At 29.7% G+C, this 14,132-nt stretch overlaps 1 protein-coding gene across 1 annotated transcript in view; it reads right to left on the reverse strand.

Annotated features, from left to right (window-relative positions):
* Nucleotides 1–14,132, reverse strand: part of LOC148309617 (uncharacterized) — a 166,766-nt gene that overhangs the window by 45,951 nt on the left and 106,683 nt on the right. Inside the window, exons 2-3 of the mRNA XM_088259739.1 lie at nucleotides 12,926–13,024; nucleotides 3,570–3,742 (exon numbers count right to left, since the gene is read on the reverse strand). Of these exons, the coding sequence (XP_088115865.1) occupies nucleotides 3,570–3,742; nucleotides 12,926–13,024 (272 nt within the window). The remainder of the gene's footprint in view (nucleotides 1–3,569; nucleotides 3,743–12,925; nucleotides 13,025–14,132) is intronic.

The following is a 14,132-nucleotide window of genomic DNA, read 5'->3' on the forward strand; positions in this document are numbered from 1 at the left end:
ATATATATATATATATATATTTATTTTTATTTTTATTTTTTTTTTATCAAATTTAATTGAATTTGATAAAAAAAAAACTACGATTGGAATGGATTGGGAAATTAAAAACAGATTTTTCTATAATCCGAAATAATTATACTGTGTCCACTTTTAAATTTTAATTCTGGGTCATCGGGAGGGCAGAATGCGAGATGTTACAAGATTAAGTTTTTTCTAAATATTTGTCTAAGTATAATATATAAGTTTTTGTCCGCCTCCGTAGTGTAATGGTCAGCACGCTCGGCTACCGTTCTGGAGGTCCCGGGTTCGATTCCCAGGGGGGGTCAAATAAATAAAAGTGTCTTTTTGACTGTACTATTTATTCAATATTACTCTGGATAGGTACTTGAAGCGGAGGGCTGATCACCTTTCCTTCATGTGTAAACAATCAAGATAACACTGCGTTTATATGAAGCAGTGTCCTATGCACCACTGGGATGCGGATAAGGGTTTTATTATTATTATTATTAAGTATATATTAACTGTGTTAATTTTTAATCTGGAATTCTAATTAATGATACCAGGATAGTAGAACGCGAAAGGTTACATTATTTACTTTTCTTCGTTAAAACGATTAATGGCGTGGATTAACCGAGAGCCTCTTCCAGGAACGTATTTCCTACATTTATAATAGAAGGTGGGATACACGGTTTACTCATTTGCGCACGTAATTGGAGAACAAACTTTGACCTTTTACTTCGCTTGAGCAGCGAGTTTATTATCTAATAAATTCATTTATTATTCTTCCACTAAGACTTATGCTTCATTAGTACAAAATGGCGTAAATTGCGGAGTGTAAAAATGCAAATATGAACTACCCTTTTCAATTTACCAACTCAACGTTTAACATATTTATTTAAACTTTAAAATAATTATTATTCATATTTACACGGAGAAAAAAAATACCATCGGTTTTTTGATGACAATTAATAAAAAAGAATATGGAATTGATTCAATAAATCAAACCAGCCTATGACGGTCGTCAGCCTCGTAAATGCCCAGACGCATTTACGAGGTTGACGACCGTCTTAGGCTGGTTTAAGTGATCACTTTACACACGTATAACATTCACCAATTCTACCCATTATTAACAACCACACTACTCAAATTCTTGGAAGTTCTGTATATATGAACCAATTTAGAAACCTTGTTCTTGAATCACTTTAACTTCAATATTCTTCTTCATCTTTGATGAGATGTCAAAAAATAATATGAAAATATTTCCTGTAATTGGAGATAATCCAGATTTTGTGAACAAGTATTTGGACACACTCAAAATGTTGCACACAATTAATAAAACTAATTGAGATTTTTTTTAAGAAGCGTGGATTTCTGTCTTGATTTTCCTCCGTTTGTGTTATGCTTAATTCATTTAAAAAAAATAAAAGAAATATTGAACTTCGTGATACGTAAAAAGTTCATGAACAAAACGATCTTTACGGTGTTTGTGCTGAAGTGTAAAAAATATTTACATTTTATACATATTTCCACAATCATTTTAAAGCTTGACGTACTACAAGTAACCATACTACGGGGGTAAAAATCGTTTTTTTCTGTATAATTTCTTAATAAACCATTTTCGGAAACGTATTCCAGTCCCAAATATCGTAATATATAGGGTACCGGATATTAAACGCATAAATTTATTATTTCCCGTCGCATAAAAATCCTAAACGTTCATAAATAAGTAAAGAAAAAAATTAAGCTCGAATTCGCGTGACCTTTTTGAAAATACGACCGTACCAGGAACCCAGAAGGGGATTTACATCTTAAAGAAATTAATAAAATTACATACTACTCCTCTTAATGGTTTATGAAGGACAACATTTTTATGCCGCACTCCATAATGAAATTTACTCACCTACCAAAAAAAACTATAAAAATGTAATAAACTTCACTGCTCTCGTGTATATAAATTTGGCTGTATTTTTTGTGTTAGTTTAAATTGCCAGGATAAGTCAAAGTCGGCTCGAAGAAGTAAAAAGCTCACATAAAGGTGAGAGAAATAAAAAGTTTTGATCCAACAAAATAAAAAAAAAATTATAATTTGAAGAGCATGTAATATTTCAAACGGTTATCTTTTTATTGATGTAATTTATTATTCGAAACATGACCATGGACCAGAATATGTCAGATATATATGACCAAATAATTTAACTGTAGGTACATATCGCTCATTCGTTTCAACAACGTCAAAAATCAAAAAAACTTGATTTTTCAGGAGATCGTTTGAGAATATTATAAAATGCATTAAAAATAATTGTGCAACAGATCTTTTTAGGTAAAACCTGAAGATTTTTTCTCCATTTGAAAAGTATCTAGCATATTTAAAAAATAATTGAACAATTAAACTTGTTTTTTCAGGAGATCGTTTTTAAAGTTCCAGAATATAATAAAATGTATTAAAAATAATTGTGCAACAGATCTTTATAGATAAAACCTGAAGATGTTTTCTCCATTTGAAAAATATTTAGCCTATATAAAAAAAACCATTAAACAATACCTTTTCTTCAAAATTCAAAAACAACGCTTTCTGCCCTATAGCGGGTAAATATTAAGTTAAAAATATGCCGCTTTTGCTGGGATATAGTACATTTTCTGGGCATTCCGAAAACATGCACAACTGAAAATGTACGATTTTTGACTCATGACGTTATTGAAAGGAGTGAGCGATATATGACCAAATAATTTAAATAATACAGGACACAAATGATAAAAATGAAAATGAAAATAGAAATGTGACTTTCGTGTGTTGATATACCAAAACACGTATGTTACATAAAAAAACTAATTTTCATCAGTGATTTTTACATCAGATATAGCTTAGGATATTGATTTGTTCTCTCTCTCCCAAGGGGTTTTCCTTTCAGGATTCTTCCAGTATTTTAACAATAATGAATAAATAAAAAAATTAATGATACGAGCATGTAGGTAGGTTATGTGCAGAATCAAATTTAAATATTGAATTGCTTGATTATTTTTTTAGTCAGTATTTTTTTTTGATTATCAGAAAAATTGCCCTAGTTTATACAAAAGAAAACTTTCATCAGAAAAACAGTTTTTTCTTTTATTAGTAACATAGGAGTTACCAAAATTTCACATGCAGAAGCCAGACCTAAAAATCGCCCCGATAGGTGTAATGATTGCCAATAAATATCTCGAACTTAATTATTTTTTTAGAAATTTTTTAATAATATTAGTATATAACCACTAACCGAGAGTGGTTACATACTAATATTATTAACATTTTTGTAAAAAAATAAAAACGTAAAAATGACTAACCACAAAGTAAATTCTTTAAATATTAATAATATTGAGAATATTAAATATCTCGAATTTAAAGTAGGTATTGCAATATTCATTATTGTTGGAAAATGAAAATTTCCGAAAGTAAATGCAATATGATCAAATTGTTTTTTATTGGATTAAATGAATATTTTTTTAATCCTCTTTTTAAACAATTTACGTTTTATTAGCACCAGGAGCGCAGTCGGGCGAAGAAGGTAAAATACAATTTCCGAACAATTTACCTGCATGATCCAGGAACCGTTCCCGGAGAACGTGTATCCGGCGTGTATGATGTGGCGGTGGCGAGTGAAAGAGCTGAGCAGGTTCCGCATGCACTGCAGCAGCGTGTTCATCTGAGGGTGGATGAGAATCTCAGTCACCAGGTTCTCTGTGGCGTACTGGATTAGCCTTTCGCCTATGGACAAACAAACAATTAGTAAATGTGCTTATTGACATCTGTAGAGAGAGGAAGAAGTTTTTTTAGCTCCTATTGTGAAACTGGAGAGCCATGTTTAAGCTGCCTCTTTTACAAGGGATCTTCCCTTAAATGTGTTTTTTTGATATCTGTAGAGAGAGGAAGAGGTTTTTTCTTCTTTATCTTCTTCAAACCCTTATCCGTACCCCAATGGTGCATAGGGCACTGCATCATATAAACGCAGTGTTATCTTGATCGTTAACACATGAAGGAAAGGTGATCAGCCCTCCGCTTCAGGTACCAGTCCAGGGTAATTTTGAATAAATATTAGAGTGAAAAAAATCACTCATATTTATTTGATCCCCCCCCTAGGAATCGAGCCCGAGACCTCCAGTACGGTAGCTCAGCGTGCTGACCATTACACTACAGAGGCGGAGGTTTTTTAGCTGCTAATATTGAAATGGAGAGCCTTGTTCAAGGTTGTCTCTTTTACAAGGGATCTCGCCCTGCAGAATATCTATTATTGACAATTTGTTGGCAGTTCTGAACTTCATGTTATGGGCCTGGCTTGGGAGGATGCAGAAAGAAGCTGGCAGCTGACAGAAGAGCCTGAAGCCAGTTTGTGGACTCCATATGCTCCACATAGGTATTTATGAATAATGAATATGGAAGTCTGGGTACTTTTTTGGGATTGACGACCTGTCACTGGCTGGTTCAAGTGATAACTTTATCACTGTGCAATATTCAACATTCCACTCATGATTAAGCAACAATATAGAAAATAAAATAACTTGAAGGTTTAATTTTTTTCACAAACTATTTCTTAAGAACGATCAGGAAACATTTTAGATGAGGTAATCTTTTTTAATTAAAAAAACTCGTTATTTAAAATCCCAGTTAAAACAAATACTATTGTAGAAAGTATGAAAGCGTAACTTACAGAATATTTTGACGAAAAAAGTACAGTGGAACTTCTCAAAACGAGTAATTCGCATAGCGAGCAAAAAAAAAGTGTAAAATTTGTTCCCTTAACGGTAAGTTAGAGTTACAAAGAAAGGGCAAGTCCCTTTTTCACGACATTCATTTGTGAGCCGGGACTTCAAAAAACTTCGTCGTTAAAACAAAAAATATATATCGTTTAACGAGTGTTTCGCTTAACGAATAAGATTCTAGAACGAATTATGCTCGTTATAAGTGGTTCCACTGTATTGTATATGTAATGCAAATTCGACAGAGATTTTTTAAAACTTGTTTTATTTCCAGGAATGAAGAACTTTTAAATGTATTAAAATGAAGTTATAATTGATATAGGTTGATATTACTGAGATTATCAATAAAGATTTAATATGATCATCATTTAATATGATCATCAACTTAATTGAAGAGCGTCTGAAAACTTATGTTCTCAAATTATGATTGTAATTTCCCCCTTTGCCAATAATCATTTTAAGGTAAGGTCGTCCTTGAAGCTTACCTCGGGTCACATCTCAAATTTATCAATTCTTTCACATGGGCATACCTCGTATAAATTTTGCACACATGGTTTCCCCTTGGAATTTCTCGCTTAATTTTATGTCCTCAAACCTTCAGGAATGGGGATAAATTTATGGGAAGTCAAATTAAGAGAATTTATGGTCCAGTTATCATTCCTACCCAGAAGTTTGGGAATTTATGAAATTGTTTAGCGGCATTGTTCCTAAGTTGCTCTAATAGCGTGATTTCTATAGATAAGCTAATTAATACATATGAGGGTTTGAAAAGTAGGCTTTGCTATGGCCCCAGTGTTAATACTAGAAATATTATTTTTTAAACATATTCTTACATAATTGTATTACTTAATATTATCTGTACTCTACCATAAATATGCATTCACCCTAGGGATCCTAGCTATTATTTTTTTTCCTACCAAATATTTTTCCTTATTTTCGTACTCTGAGCTCATACACTTTTTTCATCTGTTTTTCTTTTAATATAGTCTACTTATATACCCAAGATTTATTATTATTGTTTTAAATGTATTTATATTTTAAAACAATACGAACAATAGTATGACTAACTAGAGTAGTTTTAAGTGAGACAAAAATATCGATTCTTAAAATAAGTAAGTAATATTTAGAAAATTCTTTTAAAATTACAAAGAAAAATTCAAAAGTCCGGCATGCATTTTCAGTAATATTTTTTTCAGATTAACTCAGTATTCATATTTACTAGGTGTAACATTTTCCGCAGAAGTAAAAGTTGGAGAGTAATGTGACCTGAATTTTGTGAGTAAAATGCCAAATGGTGTCCTATTTTAAAAAGCTAATTGCAGTCGACTTTTACTTTGAGTCAAAGGGTATAAAAAGACATATGTTAAGGAATATATTTTCATAATAATATATAGTATGTACCATAACATGAATAAAAAGTCATTTGTAATTAATTAGTAGTTAAATTTTGTTTACATTTACTGTTAATTTACTTTACAATATCAATTGATGAATTTAATAAAAATGAATGAAAATCTTTTTCAGCAACAAATTTGCACATACACAACCCCTCAGTACGGAAACAAATTTGTTGATTGAATTAGTTGGTTTTATTTTTTTTTTTACCTTTTACCTTTAAAAACACATTTTCTTATAATCATCTCACTTAGTAAAACCCGTGAATGAGACGCTCGTTGACATTACAAAAATATAGATATCTAGGAATTAAAAAAAATAAAACATAATATTAATTAATAAAAACGAAATGATGATCTTTATAGTTGAACAAAATGAGAATTTGTTTGCATATTTAGATTAAATTAATAATATTGTAAAAGAAAAAGTATTTCGGTTGTCTTTATAAGGGTAGGCTGCCTTAATTTAAGTACTCATTTATATTTTAATTATGAACAAAGTGACTTTAACAATTAAAGTAAAATATATATTTAATCAAATGTAATTATGACTTTATATAGTACGCATAAGATCTTAAATTTCATTCCTGACCAAATCATATATATCTTGCTTTATTCAATGATTAACGATTGGATTTAGATACCATAACTTATTAATAGAAAAAAGATAATCCAAGTGCTGATTAATAAAAAAAAATGTTCGTAATTCTTTTATTCTGTAGTATAAAACCAAGAATTATTCGTATACATAACGCCGAGAAGATGCGTAAAAAAGTATGCGATAAATTTAACTTTTTTGTTATTTATATTTAAATCATATAACAAATTCCATTTTTTCATGACGAATTTTGGTAGAGTTCAAGTAACTTTAAAATATTTCCAAAATAGGCTGAAATAAGAATAACTTTTGCCATCTAAGCAGTCTCACACCCGAAACGTCTCATAAATTCAAGAAGCAAAAAATACTTAACGTCAGTACCCCTTATCTCCTGGTAATATAAAATGCTAACGGAGAGCTTTCTCACGAATATCTCTAACCAAACTCCGCTATTCGGACATTTTAACGTTACATAATTTAGATTTATATGATTTTACGATGGTAATAAGGGATTTAAAAAGATAATTTACTAAGTATTTCGAATTTGGATGATAATCACAAAATTAATTATGATACGGGTCATATGACAAACTATTTATTTATTGGCCTTTTTAAAAAACAAGTTCAATTAAAATAATTTATTCGTAATTTGGTTTTATAAATATTTAAATCTCAAGTTTTTCAACATGCATACATCTAAATAAAGGGTCTCTGCTAAATAAAAGTTTACTAGAATCAATTATAAATGACTCCCGTGAACTCAATCATAAGGCATAATGAGATATATTTTTTATGTATGAGATAAAAAAAAAAATGTCACTGTCAATCAATCATGGGTAAAATGGTGAACGTTATACGTTTGTAAAGTGATCAATTAACTTGCCTTTGATGAGTCATAAGCCATGTAAATACCCAAACTCATATAATTCTTCATCTTCGTTGAGCTATCAAAACTTAACTTCCTTATATTTGATTGTTTAACTATCCTTTGATGCTATTTTCATATTTTCGTTTATTGTAAGGACTGCTTGAGTATATATTATACGAGTACATCTTATGAGTTCCTAAAAGTGTATACAACTATCCTACGTTTTTAAACAAAATATCAACATATTATTTATTTAAAGTAATGGATTTTATCCAATATTGCAAGCTTTGATGTCTCAAGAGATTATGAGATGATACTAACAGGGAAGACTTCCCACCTTTTACGACTTGGAATCCTTACGTAATTCAAATTACAATAACACGATTTATGTACAAATGTAGTCGTATCTCATGGAAAAGACACATAAAAGCATCATAATAGTGAATAATGGAGAGTAGAATAATACATACAATCTCAAGAGAACACCGCCTTTTATTATCCTGTGAAACATAAGGCAGAATTTTATTGATAAACATGCCAGAAAGTCCCTTGAAGAAGGGTACGATAATGTCATACAATGCCTGGTTGGTATTCATACAACATCTCATTTCATCAAAATTCACCCAGCCTCCGTAATTTCATCAGACTCGATACTGAATTTTCAATGCCTCCCGAAGGCTAAGAAAACACGAAACCAATAACAAATTCTTATATTCTATTAGCATTATTCATGAGGTGGAGAAAATTTATGTTTTTTTTCCTCCGTTTTTTTATAAGAAAACATATTTTGATTTACGGAAAATAATGTAATCACGTAAATTAGTTATGTATTCAATTGTTAGAAAAAAATCATACGATCAGGTCTTAAGATAACACTTTTCTTCTATACATATAATTAACGATCAAGTCAACACCGCATCTATCTAATATGGAGTGATGTGCACTGTTGGTCAACAAAAAATCCATTCTTTTAGTTAGCCATTTGGTTTTTTTGTGGTTTATATATTTTTAACTGATTCATATGTTTTAAGAAATAAGATTTTTTATAGATTTATTTGTTAAAACTGATATTTAAATTATATAATAAAACAAAAGCATATAGCTTTTTCCATCAATTTTTTATTTGACCAGAGAACAGGTTTTGTTGTTAGTGACACAATTAGACTGGTCTCATAATGTTCGCAATGACGAAACCCGATCACTGGTGAAATAAAATAGAAGTAGAGAAGGCTCTACAGTTGTTGTTTTGTTTAATTCAAAAATATTAAAAGATAAAAAAGACTTATGAAATTTCTTATAATTTTCGTTCGAAGCAAAAATAATACGAAATTATTATGAAAGTTGCCCAAATAAAATTATAAAATTATCTTAGCGCTTATAAATGACACACTCTTTTCATTAACAAAGAGAGCTTTTGGAGAACGTCACTATTCATAACTAATCCTTTACTACAATACGAAAAGCGTTCGTAACATACGAAGGCTTTATTAAATGGCTTTTGTTTCAAAGGTAGTATGACCCGTATACATTGTATCTGAATATTTATGTCATTGTATAATAGTCAAAAGGTTTTTGTTTGAATTCAAGAAACGGAAAATAATAAACATCTGTTGAAAGGAATTACTTATAACATACATATTATAATATAACAAATTATTATTATGGTTTCAATGTGAATTTTATAATGAAAGTATGTTACAAATATTTACATTATAATATAATATTTTACCTTTCAGATTTTGATGTAAATAGTTTTTATGGAATGTTATTTTTTAACAATAGATTAAAAAATAAGAAAATAAAACATGGCCGTATTTTACCAATTTTTTTAACCCAATTCTTGTCCAAATTTTAGATAATTTTGGATGATGAATCCCTATTAGTCATCTAAATACAACGAAACTAAATAATGGTTGTGAACGATGAAAACTAATATCCCTAAACTGATCGATAAAATTGATTTTATATGTGTAATGTAACATAAGTGCCATTTTATGCGCTTTTCTTTTCTTTTCTAGTCTGAATATTTATTGGAAAATTTTATTTGTTTTTTTTTTGTATGTACTCGTATACGTAAGAATATAAAGCAAAATCGATCATTATTTTCTCAGGAGTTCTTTTTGTAATTTTGTCAATCCAAAAGTAATTTTTTTAAACTTCCATTTCAAATAGTGCATAGGGCACTGCATCGTAACACAATGATATATTGTTCATTAATAAAAAGTGATCAGTCCTGCGCTTTTAGTTATATTTCATGATATGTAATGAATATTACGACGAAAAATATTAGTATTTATTTAACCCCCTTGAATAGAACCTGGGAAAACAAATTTGCATTAAACTATAGAAATAATTGAAAATTTCCATTTGATTTCAAACCAACTTTAAAGCTCCAAATTTAAAGCCGAGTAAAAATGAAAAAATCCACCCATGCCTAAACTCTCCGATCAGATATGTTTTCAGGCAGCCGTTGAAATACGGTCGCCGGAAATGCAATCGGCGTCGTAACGCCTAGCACAATGCACCATGCAATCGCGATCTTTTTTCGCAAAGTTGGTTAAATATGGCGAACAAATCGACATTGTAGCCAAAGATCACAGATTGCAGTATTTCCTCTATTGCAGTTGGAAAATGCAATTCGTTTGTGGCCAAGCCTCGGAAATCCGGAAGGAAAACCATCGGAAAACCTTTGAAACGGCGCATAATATGAGAGAAGTTTTGCTCAAACAACCTATTGAAAGCCACTTTACTATGAATTTCATCAAATGCGGCTTTATAGAAATGAATGATTAATTATCCATTTTAATGTCTAAAAGAAAATATTGCTTTGAATGAAATTTTCGTATTATTTTTTGACATCTCATCAAAGATGAGGAAGAATATGGAAGTCTGGGCATTTACGGGGCTGACGACTGTCACAGGCTGATTTAAGTGATCACTTTATACACGTGTGATATTCACCAATTCTACATATTATTGACAACCAAATTATTCAAATTCTTGGAAGTTCTATATATATACGAACCAATTTAGAAACCTTGTTCTTGAATCGGTAGAACTTCACTAGAGACATCTATTGGTGAGATGTGAAGAAGCTTTGTATTAAGCAGAAACTCTTATATTAATTGTAACTGGAGATAATCCAGATTTTGTGAACAGGTATTTGGACACACTCAAAATGTTGTAAAGAAATTTTCGTACTACAGATGATTCGTGAAGGCGGATAAATATTTAGTAACTTTAAAATATAAATACTTTTTGATGAAATAATTTAAAAAATTCGCTTTGACTTTTCCATTCCCCAGTTTATTTTTAGCCTTCTAAAATAGGTACGAAAAATTAAAATTCACGTATGTGGAATGAAATCCCCAGACCTACAAAAGCCTTTGCGTTTGGTGAAAAAAATATATTCTGACGTTGATTTATAGCGGTTATACTCGTAATTAATCATGCAAGGAAAACCTTTTTTATACAGAAATACGCTCTTTTATAATACACATCATTGTGAAAGCTTAATTTTACTCGATATAATGAAAACAAAAGGAAAGGAAATTTAAAAAATCAAGATTAAAATATTATCAAATAATCCATAATCTGGGAAATACCAAGAGAAAGTTATTTTGAAACTAATACAATGTATAAAATTATTTTTTAATGATCATTTTTGGGTTCCTGAAAAAAACACAATGTGAGATTTTGGCAGTTGTTTGAAATTCTAAAGTAATGTTTTTTATTTTATTATTTTGTCCGACACCATTGCAAAACTATTTTTAGCTAGTTTTTACCCAACGTAATCAAATCTGTGCAAAACAAATGTTTAATTTTTATAACTCTCACTAAAGATACATTTACTTACCCAAATTTATTATACGTAAAGCGTATAAAGTGATCTCTTAAACCAGCTGATGATCGATCGTAAAACTTGTTTATGCCTGGAATCGCATCTTGAGTTATATTTCTTACGTTTACCATAAGCTCTATACTTACGAATGATATATTAATAAAACCATTTTTTAAATATACCATAAATTAATAAAATTTTCAATTGAGTACTTTTGCTTAATTTTTTCAAAATTATTGATATTTACATATGAAAAATGTAATAAAATGTTTGGTTTTCAAAAGTAGTGCGTAGGTAATTTGATTCTCAGTTATCTAGTATTTGGTACATTTTTATGAATTTTATTCTTTAAGCAAAGAGATTATAGCAAAATAAGAACATTCTACGTAGAAATGTCACTTAATGCTTTAGTTACTTTGGCCTAGATAAGTCGACGTAATTCAATAATCGAATTAGAGTAAGATGTTAATGAATGCGCCCTTGACGTAGTATTAAACTAAACTTGCGCTCAATAAATTATATAAAAATGTCATATTTGTTATTATTTGAAAAAAAAAATAAACAGAATATTATTTTTTTATTAAAAAACCTTGAAAAATATAGAAATTGAAAAATAATTCAAACATTTTTATTTAATAATATTAAGTTAATTTTTTATTAAAAATTAATGAACTTGGAGATCGCTACAACTGACCACGAACCCACAATCAAACTTTAAAAGTTTACTTACAGCTCAATAATGAATACCACTGAATAAATCTTTATTTAATACAAAATGTAAACTTTTTATCCTCCGAAACAATTGGTGAAAGTATTAAACCAATAATAAAAAAGTATTAACAATAATATGGGAGACAAGTGCCGTGGCATAATTGGGTAGACGCACGACTGCGAAACTGGCGACGCGGCCGCGCGCGGGCTCGATTCCCGCCAATTGCAAAATGAATTCGAGCAAGATTTATTTTCAATTGGTTTGGGTGTTTGTGATATATTTTTCACATTCACCTTCCCTATCATTATTATCCTACCTGCAGAAAAGCCTCTAAAATATACGCTTTGCGGGTTATTCTTTGCGGGGTATCAACGGCCCCTACGTAAAGTACTATGTCTGTTACTTTACAGGAGAGAGCTTAGAAGATTTTTTCAACGTATTCTTTTTTATTAATTAACGGTTTTATCTGAAATTCTAGACTTGTAATATACATTCAAAACACGATAAAATAATGTATCAAATCATTTCAAAACTTTGTAAAAATTAAGTAGCTAGCGTTTTAGGAGTTCAGTTTATTTCGAAAATTCGATGTAGATAGCGTCTTATACGCCTGAAAAATTGGTCGTAATTTATTTTATTAATTTTTTTCTTTGTTTATATTAGTAGATAACGGTCAGATGATAACATACACCAAATACCTCAAAATTGACAAAAAATTAATTAGAGCTATTTACGTAGGGCACGTCGATATGTAAAGTTCATTAAAAAATAGTAAACTTACCATGTCTGGCTTCTTCTCCTTCTGGAGCGTGTGTAGTCAGTGCCTGGAGCTCTTTCTCCAAGTCTACGTGACAGTCGATGGAATCCCATGATAGGAATCCTGAAATAAAATTCACCATTAATTCATGCAAATAAATAAAACGGTCATAATTTAAGAATTTCCAGTACACAATATGCTTTCCAGGTATTCCCGTGTTGATTTTTTTTCGAAATTCGAATAATCAAAGTTTACACGGGATAACCTAGAAAATATTTATATTATTTACTGATTCTGCATTAACTTTGTGGAATAACATCTTGATTGTTTTTTAAAAATAAAACACTTGAATACCCATTACGTGGTATATTCAAGTGTTTAATTTTTAAAAAATTATAGAAAATATTTGCCTCAGAAAATCAACTTTAAAGCATAGATTTTTCTTCATTTCAACCAAAAAATATTGTGACTTTTATTTATGGATTAGGCGTTTATTTTTTTAAAGCATTTTAATTTATATATTGAATGTTTTAGTCAAACACTGATTTTTTCGAGTCTACTAAATTGTATACTAAAAAATATGGCGTTTGATTTTAAGATTTAATTTTAAAATATTGTTTTTTTTTATTTAAATATCGTCGGAAACGATAACCATTTAAGTCTTACTATTAAGCTTTTTAACTTGAGATTTTCGTAATCTTAGCAAGATAAGACGAATGATCATTAAAACGGTTGCTCATTAGTTCAATTTTTTTTTCATCTTATTTAATTTTCTCATTCAACGAGCATATCTCTCTTATTTTTAATATGAATATCTCATAATTGTTGATGAATGATGTACAGAAAAGTATTTTGTAGCTACTAACATGAAAATAATAAAATTCCTAAATAAAGCTTTTATCATCTCCAGGTTATGTATCTGTCTGTAACAAACCACTCATTCCCGGAAACATTTCGCAATTACTCTGAGAGAAGTTTCTGGAATTTAATTAACCTCAAGTTGACAACTTCATACAGAATATTGTACATCGTAGGTATGGAAATTGTTTTATATGAACGGTACCTGCAATTGCGTAGTTTACAAAGTTGGTGGAAATGATATGAAATAAAAATCTGTTTGTTGTAAGAAATTTTAAAATAAACTTAACCAAGTAAAATTTTAATAAAAAATCCTATTACTAAAAAATATTATTACCACAATGTGAGGGCCGAGCCAATTAATAAAATAATT

Source organism: Brachycentrus maculatus, unplaced genomic scaffold (assembly GCF_059751285.1).
Source record: "Brachycentrus maculatus isolate JH-2025_06_01 unplaced genomic scaffold, ASM5975128v1 h1tg000119l, whole genome shotgun sequence".
NCBI classification, from domain to species: Eukaryota; Metazoa; Arthropoda; class Insecta; order Trichoptera; family Brachycentridae; genus Brachycentrus; species Brachycentrus maculatus.